Source organism: Cyphomyrmex costatus, unplaced genomic scaffold, assembly GCF_001594065.2.
Source record: "Cyphomyrmex costatus isolate MS0001 unplaced genomic scaffold, Ccosl1.0 scaffold275, whole genome shotgun sequence".
NCBI classification, from domain to species: domain Eukaryota; kingdom Metazoa; phylum Arthropoda; class Insecta; order Hymenoptera; family Formicidae; genus Cyphomyrmex; species Cyphomyrmex costatus.
Window position 1 is genome coordinate 16,853 of NW_017276855.1, and position 12,813 is coordinate 29,665.

General features: G+C 29.5%; 1 protein-coding gene across 1 annotated transcript in view; it reads right to left on the reverse strand.

The window, feature by feature from the left end:
• The window catches only part of LOC108774882 (NADPH-dependent diflavin oxidoreductase 1), a 16,896-nt gene extending 4,147 nt beyond the window's left edge, over window positions 1-12,749 (reverse strand). The window contains exons 1-4 of the mRNA XM_018541105.1: window positions 12,621-12,749; window positions 11,105-11,384; window positions 8,889-10,382; window positions 8,642-8,724 (exon numbers count right to left, since the gene is read on the reverse strand). Of these exons, the coding sequence (XP_018396607.1) occupies window positions 8,642-8,724; window positions 8,889-10,382; window positions 11,105-11,202 (1,675 nt within the window). The 5' untranslated portion in view covers window positions 11,203-11,384; window positions 12,621-12,749. The remainder of the gene's footprint in view (window positions 1-8,641; window positions 8,725-8,888; window positions 10,383-11,104; window positions 11,385-12,620) is intronic.
• Between the last annotated feature and the right edge of the window lie 64 nt (window positions 12,750-12,813).

Genomic DNA, 12,813 nt, shown 5'->3' on the forward strand with positions numbered 1-12,813 from the left:
CACACAATATACATATATATATACAGAAAAATAATAATTAAAATAATACAAAGTTATATGCATGCGTGATACAATAAATGATTGTCAATTACTAACAAACAGAGGAAATGTTATAAAATGTACAACAGAATCTATAAAGAAAGATATCATACTCTTAATAGTACAATCTTTTACAAAGCTTGACACACTAATATGATACAATATAAAAAAATACAAACAAAACAAAAAATATATAAATAAACTACATTATATACATATCAAATATTACTCTCAATTAATAAAAAAAGTAAATGTAACGTATAAGATAAAAAGATTTGATTATATAATACATTATATAATACATAACATTATATTTTTCTGTCAATTATATTTAAGGAAAAAACTGTTAATTACCTTCTTTAATCATTTGTCTTGTGTTTAATTATTTAAAAAGAATTTAGCAAGATAAATATAGTAAAGAAATACTTTGCTCAATAGAACATAATAATTGATAATAATTTTTCACTGAATGTGAGATTAGAAATACTGTTTCAAGTCTTGCGCTTCTGGCTATTAGTGAAATATGAAAGATAATATGAAAGACTCAAACTCATTTAGCTGAATCAACATGTTACATCAGCAAAATAAATCTTTGTATACAAGAAAATTATTCTTTTAAAAGTTAGAATTAGAAATGCAGAAAATTATAGTTTGAATTATACAATAAATTATATATATGAAATAATAGTATACAAATATATAACACAAATATAAAAGTAAATAAAATTATATATATATCATATATGTATATATATATGTATATCATATATATATCATATATGTACATTAATAAAACATGAACAATTAAAAATATATAAAGAAATAAATATGTAAATATAATAAAATTAAATATAAGTAAGTATATGTATAGGTGGATTTTATTTACATTTTTTATAATTAATTATTATAACATTATGATAAATCAATTTTTGTTATATTTATTGAATAAAAATTTTAAGGCACTTTGTAAGATTTATTTTTATTGTTATACTATAAACACTATAGGAATTCCCTTCTTGATTTTGAATCTTGAACAAATACTTATTTCACTTTAAGTACAGAAATTGTACATAGTCAATTATAAAAATATATCTATTATCTGTTACAAAGCAATTAAAATAGCAAATAATGAGCATGCATTTTCAGATAAGAGAAACCGTATTCACGTCTCATTTTTATTAAAAATATGTTTATTTCTGAAATTTATTAGTATATATAATGTAAACTATATGCTTAATTCATGCATTTATAGATAAAAATAAGGTATAAATATGGATTCTCTTGTATTTTTAAAATATTTTATCTTCAGTTGAATTATAAATATTATAATAAAGGGATAAATGAAATTAATGATGTCTCAGAAAAGCTTACAAGAGAGAGACCTAAGAAAATGTGTATGTTCCTCTAGAAATATTGTTAATAATTAAGATAATTCATTAAACTGCTAGATATGAATCAACTTATTTGAATCCATTAGTTTTGAACTAAATTTACTTTAGTAATATAACTAATATAATTATCAGTCATAGAATACAATTTACAATATATTAAGATTAATCTAAATATTTGGATGTTGATAATACATATATGCAACAATTAGAATTTTATTCCATAGACTAAATTATTTTAAATTTATTTAAACTTTTATCTAAAATCAACTTAGAAAGAACCAATTATTCAAACTTTACTGAATTATCTTAAATTATAAATATTATGTATCAAGCACAGAAATTATATATTACTAATTTTAATCAAACCAGTCTGTTCAGTCTGCTTACTTTATAAAATTATTAAGATATATTTTGTTTATATCAAGCTCAACAAGCTACGAACCAATGTTAAATTCACAAATACTTCACTGTCAATGCCAAGGATGCTAAGTCCACAGCATAAAAGCCTCTTCTGCAGACTGGTTTGGGCAGCTGTATGGTGGAAAAATAAAACCACAAGAAAACCATTCCAAGAAAGCTGCATTCCCCTGCCATGATAGCGGACGCGACAGACAGCGTACCACGGCCCCATTACCTTTGGAAGGTATGATGCGGGTTCCATTGGAGTCTTTCAGAAGGGTCTGTTCTTCAGGCCCCACACCAAATTCCTTTTTCGTGTAAGTGCCCGCCATTTTTCTTTTTTTTTTGTTAATTTCTTTTCGTTATGAAAGAGGAAGATTCTTCAAACGCTATTGACTTCGATGATGACTTCAGTAATAACTGCAACGACTTTAATACATCTCTTGACAATTGGTCCAGAAAAAGTGTAATTCCATAAGCACTTTCTACACTTTGTTACCTGATTTGTCCTTGCCTGAAAAATATTTATTTTCAGTTATGATGTAACTTGTGACATTACATGGAATTTTTTTTAAATCTTTACAAATTTATCATAATATATATATGTATTGCAAAAATATTGAAATAAATTATTAATATTCTTATATCAAAAGACTTGTATATAGACTAATCATAGTATAATTATGTAGTAGATTCTTATATTTACATATAAGTATATACATATAAGTATAATAGATTCTTATATTTACATATAAATATATACATATAAGTATAATAGATTCTTATATTTAATATTCTTTAAGTACAATTTCAAAAGATCATAAATCAATCAGAGAATCACATTAGCATTTTAAAACATTATTTAAGATGATATTAAAATAAGAATATCTACTATATTAGTCATAAAGAATATGCGAGATGTATGATATCCAATTTAAATTTCTTTTGGAATTTAAATATTATTTAAAGAGTGTGTGTGTGTGTGTATATATCTTAAAACATAAATCTGTGCTTATATATCATACATATATAAAAAACAATAAACCTGAATTTAAAAGAAATATTTTAACAATTATTTTAACCAAATTACAAATATTAATATTTTATATAAATAATTTTAATAATTTAAAATAATATTTTAACAATTTATAGAAATATAACAATTTATATAAATAAATTTAAAATAACTAATTTATATTAATAAATCTGGATACTCTCTTGATAATTCTAAAAATTCCAGAATAAAAATTAGATTAACAATATCACAGTAAACATTTTTTTTAAATAAATTGTAAATAATTAGGAAATAAAATATCTTCGGTATAGTGACCTAGATATTCAACGTCATAATAGAGGGATTGGAATATCTCGTATTAATACTTTTAATGCAAGTCAGGCAGGCAAAATATTATATACATGCATGATAAATATATATTTTTCTCTACGTTACTCTAATATTTATGATAAATCGAACGTATTCTGTATGCATTCCGTCGAAGGGCAGGGTCAGGTTAAGGGAAATACAGGAGAGTGCAACCGACGAAAAAGATAAGAGACAGACCTTAACGCCGGGCGACCCTTTTTTTTTTTGCCGTCTCAGGTTCGACTACCGGAGGTAACCAAAGAATGATTCGCTAAGCTTATTGCCGGCGATTGACGTTAATGGACCGCCCGGAGGGTGGGTGCGTGACGAAAAAAAGAATCACGTGCCAATGTCCATCGGCCGACGGTTCGATTCGAGCGGTTCGTGCGTTTTATTTGCTTGTCGCGCACTTTGCGAGAGAAGAGGGAAAGAGTGGAAAAAAGGGGTATATAGAGTCAGCGACGGAATCGAGTTGAGATCGTTCGAGATACGGAGAACAACACTACAGAACGGTGACACGCAAACGGTGGTACCATGTTTCCGTACTGCGCGGCACTTCGCTAGGTTAGATCTCGGGGGGGTTACGAGCAGTTACGAGTTCATCAAGATATGCGGCGCGGCGTGTCGCCGAAGAGCGCCGAGAAGGGCCGAAGAGGACCGAGAAGGGCCGAGGAGCGCCGAGTGTCTACGAGATGCGACGTTTGAAAAAGGAACATAAAAATTTTACTTTCTCTTTATTTAGTATTATTAAATTTTTTAATCTCTTTTCATTATTTTCCTTATTCAGTATTATTTAAAATAAACATATTAAACATATATTTTGAGCGATTTATTATTATTATTGTTATATTTAGGTTTATTGTCCAGCAGCGCCAAGTTTTTTTACATAATAAATTTGGTTATTTTAATAAAATTTTCTCATTTCGTGCTGCTTCGTTCTTATTTAAATTTATTTCTAATAAAAATATGTTACTGTTACTTCTTTAATTCTTTGTAGTAACATTTTGATTTGAGGAAGAGATAATACAATTTTGCTACTTTAGTTGGAAGAAAGAATGTCTTTGAATGGATTGTGATAGAACAATTTTTTTAATGAAAAATTAAACTACTTGGATTAGAATATGAATTACAAAGATATATACTTAGGTTTTATTGTAGTATATAAGATATGTATAAAATATGTTATACAAATGATCATTATAAGTAAAGTAAATAGTAAAGATTACTATAAAGATATAGTATCACTTGGTTTTTAATTTGGTAGAATTCAACTTATCAAAATTTTATAGGATTTAATTTTACACCAGTTGCTGAGTCTTTTGTTGCGATTTTCTCCAAAACGAAGCAAAAACGAGTATATTATTTCTACAAGACTTTTTTCTCGTAGTTTATCGATTCGACATCGATTTGACGATTTCGACATCGAATCGACATCAATTAGATGACGATTCCATTGTCATTTCTCACTGGGAGTACTGATGATATAATAAGGGTATCTCTGTATGATGATGGAAATAATACATACTATATGGCGTCACTATTGGAACTCCACCGCAAGAGTTTAATGTGCTTTTCGATACTATTTCCGTAAATTTCTGGATGTTCAAAAAAATGCAAGATTACAGCTTGTTGTAAGCATATCATAACACGGCTGGGATTGGGAATGTTATTATATTATATAAAAGTTACTTCATAAAAGTAACACGTTGTCGTCGTTACTTAGAAAATATACTTATTGTTATAGTTATAACGTATTCATTATTTTTTCGGTGCTTTTTTATAATGTTAAAGTTAAATATAAAAATCAAATTATTTAACAATCAATATTAATTGTAAAAATCGATATTAAACCTATCTAATAAAAAAACTTCGAAATTTTTTTATATTAACACTTTTATTTTTTAAATATTAATTGATTAACTATTATTTTAATAACCTTTTTTTACAGTGTCACATAATATAAGTTACTGTTATACGTTATTTGCTTAAAACTACGATGTCGAAGAACAACTTAGAATTATAATTTGTAGCGTCAAAGAATATATATGTATTTCAACTCAATTACGACACGTCATATATCTCAACAGATCGATCGTCCCTAGGCAAACAAAATATAAAGTTTCTCGCTCCAACGAACAATTTCAAATATTCGAAAAATTGAGTGTCGCATATACACAAAACCCGAACAGATACAATCACAATAAATCCAGCACATACAAACCAAAATATAAAAGTTTCAGTGTTTTGTATGTGATGATGCATGGGGATAAAGTGATAGGATGCTTATCTACTGATGTAATAAATGTGAGTCATGTGATCGACAAGCGAACAGTTTTATCTAAATTTTAATATAAAAATTTCATAAACCACACATTAATTAACTTTGTAGATTGCTATAGTATTAATGTTCGAAATTATTCGGCCGAGGAAGCGATAATCGATATGGGATTCGATGATGTAAAATTCGACGGTATCTCGGGAATGGGTTTCTCTACGATATCTTTCGAAATCTCTTGTTTTTACTAATATAATTATTAATTAAATAAAGCCCCTGTTGCCACGATCCGTTTTTAATTGCTATTTAAATCGGTATGTATCTTTTCTATGCGCTCCTTTTCCACAAATATTTTTCACTTAAACAGTTTATCTTCTCATATTTGAAAATAATTGTCTTTCCATAGTATAAAAATGTGAGTTCTCACATAAAAAAAAATCTGTGTAGGAATCCTTCGTCCAAATTGAGTAATAGTGAACTGATATTGGGTGGCTCCGATAAAAGGCTTTACATAGACAAATATATGTCAATGTTACCCATGAAAAATTCTGGAATTTTACTTTAGATCAGTAAGTGATTATTTCTTAAATTATAGGTATATATTTTATATTACATGTGTCAGCGACAAATCATATACCAATTAACTGTTAATGCTGTCGCACTGCAGGATTGAAGTAGATGCGATTTTATGCGTGAATAGCTGTCAAACTATTCTGCTGTCGACACGGGCACGCCGGTGCTATAACTGGACCATTACCAGATATCGTAGTTATATTAATAGACTGATCGGAGGCTACTAATACTGAGGCAAAAATCATTGTAAATATGTGAATGACGCTTGTCGTCATGATCGTAATAGCAGCCCCCTTTTTTTAACAATAAAATATAAATTATTAATAAACATACAAGAAGAAGGAAACCAATAATGGTCAAAGCCACTAACGGTCAAAGCTGGATCACAAATGCTTATTAGATTTATGTGTGAATTTTATATACTGCGTATGTAGTCCCTCTAATCGCGTGCCGAAAATTTTTTCAGACTTACAACGCAACACTAAACAACTACCGCAGTAATATCACTTTTAGTTAAATTGATAAATTATTAAAAGATAACACTGATATTTACTAACATCTCACTTCGTTTGAAGATGGACTGCGACAAAGTTCATAATTTATCCAATATGTAGATATTATTTCGTCTTAGGTGGCAAATCATTCGAGCTCAGTGGTGAAGATTATATTATTAATCAAATGTCAAATGACATTTTAAATTATTTTAAAATAGAAATATTATGCTACAATCAATTTGTTATAGCTTAAACAAAATGGTAGGACGGATATGAGTGAATATATGTATACGGAAGCGAAGTGGATTTCGGATAATGTATTTCTTTGTCGGTAATATCGAGTTTGACATGATGAACGATTTTGTGGAGGGAATTTGCCCCAGCAAAATAAATATTTTCTCAAGAGATTACTGTTAAAAGTTAGAAGATCTAAATGCCAATAATATAAGCATTCAATTTTATTGCATCAATTTTTTTAAAGCTTGATTCTTGGTTTTTTATTATTATATTGCTTTGTAATTTTTATTTATGATTATCTAAAGGATACGTTCTTAAATAAATACTAATTCCTAAAATATGTCATATTGTAGGAATTTAGAACGAAGATGTGCGCTATTATTTTTATTAATGATTTGGTACAATCTATTGTTATATAGATAATATATGGAAACATGAAATAGAGAATATAGCTCTACTTTTTATCGATGAACTCTTTGAATTGGTGCACACGGTGTAATAATTTAAAGTGAAAGACTATTATTTCTTTTACTTCAACTTACTGCAGCAACTATGAGCAACTGCACTATGAGCAGCAATTGAAAGAGCAGTTCTTCGATAAAGGGCTTGCGGAAGGGATGCGAAAAGGCTGCGGAATTGATGCGGAAAAGGTGCGCAATTTTACCTACTCACTCTCGCGTTTCCGTGCGACTCACAACGGTCGCTGATCGTCACTGATCGACGATTGTTCAAGAATGGAAATTGAAACTCGTAGGAGCGACAACGTGGCTACTGATATTAATAATCATGCGTGATAAATCATGCTCGATGAAGCATAACGTTGTGCCTGTTTACGCCTGCATCGTAATTTCAACCGCGTTTTTCTTATCTCCCCTCTTTAAAGTCTGATCTTTTTTACTCCGAATGGAGAAAATGTTAAATGAAAAATAAGAAATCGAGCAGCATTGATAATTATGAGACTCGTAATTATCATTTTCGTCATATATATGTACAGTCCTGTTTTTTACAATTCTGTTCAAATGGACTTGCAATGCAGCACCAGAGAGAAACTTGAGAACTCTGCTACCTGCTTTTTGTCATTATAACGAAATATGTGATAAAAGTTATAGAATAGGCCTGATATTGACAGCACAGATTTTGAATATACAAAGAAAACCGATCACGCGTACAATATAAAGAACATGGTATTATAATTCGTTCGCTTTGGACCAGCGATTTGTTGATTTCTTTATACAAACGCGGTGATGTAACATAGATAGATCTAATAATTATATAAAAGGTGACCTTGTGAATGTTTAAACAACGTGGTAAAAGGATGAAGATAAAACTATAAACGACAAAAAAAGCGTTATGTAATGCAAGCAGCAGTGCATCTATTTTAATCTCATTAATGAAATCCTTATGCTTTATAAATATCGAATCTCGAATGAAACTTGCTTATAAGCTTGCGTTAATTATTCAAGTTGTAGTTGTACAATTTTATAATGATAGCTATTAAAAGTTCTGTTAATAGATAAGAAAATACCAATAATAGAGTGCATTACAGGAATTTAAAAAGTAATTATTATTACTTAGAAATATTTGTATATTTTTAATGTATGCTTCTGTATAAAGTATAGATAATATAAATTTTCATCACATGACATACACAATACATCTTTTGTACAAATTACCTATTAGACATTTTACCTATTAGATATTTTCCCTAAATCTTGACAATTTTTCCATCAACCCCAAGTTTCTGTTTGATAACGATTGTTCTTCTCTAAATGCTTGATGAACGTTTCTGCTTGCTCTTTTGTCATTTTTCCAGTTTCTTTTGCTAAACTAACAAATTCGTCACGCACATTATCCGGCATATTTTTAGAATTTCCTGCTAAATAAATACTACCATTGTTTTCTAAAAATTGCCAGCATAGCTCTCGTTGTTGGCGAATAAGATGTTGCACGTATCTGAAAAAATATTGAAAGTGTGATTAAGAAAGTTAGGATTTAATGCATGTAGTACATTTTTTTATCATTAATTTCAAAATAATAAACTTTATCTTATCTTTGAATTTATATTGTATTTGTGAAACAATAAAAATAATTTAAATTAATTTATTTTAATGATTTACATTTTGTGATGTTGATCTCTGGAAAATGCGCAGAATACTTTCAAATTATTATTTCTTGATAAGCATTCAAAATCTTCTTTGCAATGATAATCCTTATTCTTATTTCTACATCCAAAAAATAGGATACATTCTTTTAAATTATTTTCTTCTTTTGCTTTCTCTAAAAGCAAAGATCTAAACGGAGCCACTCCAGTTCCAGGACCAATCAAAATCATCGGCTTATCATTATTAAACCGAAAAGTTCCCTTTTGCAACCAAAATATCACTTTATCATTATTATTTAAATTTGCCAACCACTTTGAACATAACCCAAATCTCGGCTCTACCAATCTAGTCTTAAATTTAACTACTGCTACTAGAACTTGTATTCTATTTGGAGTATCTTTTAAACTAGAGGCAATGCTATAAGGACGTGGCTTTATGGGTGACATGATTTCAAACAATAATTGAATGTTTAATTTACTGGTTGTGTATGGGAAATCTGTGAGGACCTCTAAAATATTTCTCCTTGGCCTGTTTATATAATCATAAAGCTCTTCTTGACCAATTGGACTGGCAAATTCGCATAGTTTTTCTTTTTCTAATTCATTTTCGCTGATAAGGGACAAAGTGTGCATGGTAGATCTTCGTGGCTTGAAATTCAGATCCCAATATTGCTCAACAACCTCTCCTAAAGTTAAATTTCGTTTTAAAACAAATGGAATCTTTATCTCCTTCTCCGATACTTGAATTGTTGTATCTGGAAACAATTTTATATCATGTTCATGTAGTATATCAAAGAATCGTTTTACTTGTTCTGCTGTATTTTTCGATCTAATGTAAATAACGTCTCCAGGGTCGTAATTAATATTATTCGCTTCGATTGTTATCAATCTAACATCTTGAAAATGATCTTGGGAAGTAGTTCTTATATTTTCAATTATTGTTCCTATTTTGATATCGTTATTGATAAATGTTTCTTGTGCATAGATGTCAGTATTTAAATGATACGGAATGTTTAGTAAACGTTTATCAATGTGTATTGGATTTAATTGGTCCATTTTTATTATTAAAACATTATATCTCTCAATTATCAAATCTTCTTTGTTTATTTTATCTTCTATAGAAATTTTGAAAACGTCTGCAATTTCTTCCCATAATTTTTTGATCCAGGGATCGACTACAGCATCAATTCCTAGATTGTGCTGATCATCGGCAAGTCCAATCGGTAATAATTCTTTGCCACCTAATTGCGCAAGACGTTTATTTAATTTCTTTGCAGCAAAATTGAATTTTAAATAAGAACTATCGCCCAATCCAAGTACGCCATATTTTAAACTTTGAAGCATGATTACTGGGAGAGTCTTGCGTAACAGATATCTCCAGAATTGTTTCATGTTAGCTGGAGGGTCTCCTTGTCCAGTTGTTGCGACAACGAAGATAATCAATTGTTCGGAAGAGAGATTTTGAACATCATAATCATCCAGAGATGATACTGTGCTTCGCAATCCTTTTCTGTAATATTAAAAATATGCATTATATACTCTCAGCTTCAAATTGGAATGTTATACAATTATACATGTTTTAAACTTTAACAAAATTTTCTATTTTTTATATAAGAAAGGAATAAGAGATATTCTATTTTTCAAATATCAATACTTACTTATTTTATAAATCAAAACAAAATATTTTTATGTTTTTATCTTAAAATATAAAAAATGGTAATGAAAAAAAAATATATCTTGATAGAATATATAAAGTAAGATTTATTGTAACATAAATAAAAAGGGAAAATGAAAAAATTCATAAGAAAATTTTATTTATATAAAGCATAATTAATCAAAATAAAATATCACTTATACAATTAAATGACTTAAAATAAACTTCATGTATAAAGAGTGAAATATTGTTTTATCTGTTTTTTCTCTGTATTCATTTTTATTTTATTTATTCCTTCATATGTGTGTAAAATTATAAATTATTTTGATTAACACATAAATGTGCCGAAAAGAGGAATAATTTTGGTGAATCTTTATCGCTGATTTCATTTTTTTTAATAATGTTAGTTGGAAAAAGATATGTCTATAATAAAGTTAATTATATAAGAAAAATAATAGATGTTAAGAATAAAAGTAAATAACATCTGTTAAACATCATTTAAAGACACGAGTGTAGGGTTTGCATGCCAGAAATTTTCTCAGAGAAGGTTTATGTGCCAAAGAGGAACAACAACAAACCTTTTGGCGCTCTTCCAGATTTGTTCAGCAACATCTTGAGCGGTTCCGGTCTCGCTTCCGTACAACACCAGTATCATCATTTCATCCATTTTCGTCATTGTGATTCTTTTATGTAATTAAATAACTTTTTTGGTAATGAGAGTCAGTCAATATTATTGAAGTATCTTAGCCGTTTTTTAATTGATTCAGATAGTAACGTTATCGTGAGACGACATAAAGTGTGTTTTTAGCTATGCTGAGTTACACTTTGTATGTTTAAAATAAAACATGATTCTGGCATCTAAAATAAAACATAATGTTGCTTCTTCAATTCATTTGAGAATCAGATTAGCATCCTAGTTGCGTCTTACAATATCCAAATTATGTGTTCAGATGAACATGAATTTTTTAACAAGTTTAATCGATTTAATCATTTTTAACTCAAATCAAATCTTCCAATTATGTCAATCAAAAAATGTTATAAAATAAAAGATATTTATATTCATTACATTAGTTATAGTTTTTTTGTTTCATGAATTCTCTTTATTACCAAGTTATTTTAATATAGATTTAAAATCTGGAAAATCAGAGCAGTTATAACAAATGAATTCCCATTAAAAAGACCTGCTGTAGAGACCTAAGGATATAATAATACATTTATGTACTGAAACAAAAAAAATGGAAAAATCTACTGTGGTACTTGCAACAGCTAGCCGACAGTTTCGGAACAATCTCACAATGTCGTCAATGAAATGTCAAGGAGAAACGTTTTAGACTAAGTGGTCCCAATTGGCAACGGGTCCGAGATATTTATAAATAAAAAATAGCCTCGCAAATGGTCAATAGCGCCGATGCGATCATCTTTCTCATTTTTCGAAGGAGAACTCAGATTGAATTTCAGTGCAAAAAGTCGTCAAATAGAACGAAAGCCGAGCGAACGAATCCGAAAGTGGATGAGCAAATTCAATTCTTTAAGCATTGCTTACGAAGATCGGAGAGTCAAATTGTCAAGGATACGCGCAGAAAATCAAATCAGACGTTGCTTGTCCTTTTATCAGAAACCTCGTATGGTGCATCGTTCAGGATGTCAAGAGTGAAAAAATGTCTCTTGAATATTTTTCAATGGTTTCCAATTTGCGGAAAAGATACTATTATACTCGGAATCGCGATTTGAGGTTAGATCAGCCTTGTATGATGTAACGGGATCAACAAACTCAGCTGAGAACATTGACGTCATTCGTATAATCGAAGATAAAGTAAAATCTCTGGGATCTTATTTTTCCAACGAGATTACCGCGGTTATCGATAACTTTTGATCGCATATATCTCGCATAGGCAGGTACCATTTTTAAATCACATTTTCCGCTAATCTCACATGTATCCCATAGAAACTGTTCAATCGTACTCGGTATTTGATTTGTCCCTCGATTTGTCCTGACTGGATCGTCGCGAATTTATCCTCGCGAAGAGAGAAAAAAAAACATAAACACTGCGAGATTGTCGATGAAAACTAAAAGTTAGGTTAGATTATCCATACGCATGTTTCCTGACGAAAAGATTGAGATTAGGTGGTCCAGCTGATTGTTGAAATTATATATACATTCCTAACGAAAGACTGACGGATATCCATTGGCGATCTCATCGCCGCGAGAGGAACGCAAAATTTGAGGTTAGCCGCGATCACGCGCGCACTCCGAATTAACTCCAATCGTCGCATGCGCACGCGCGCA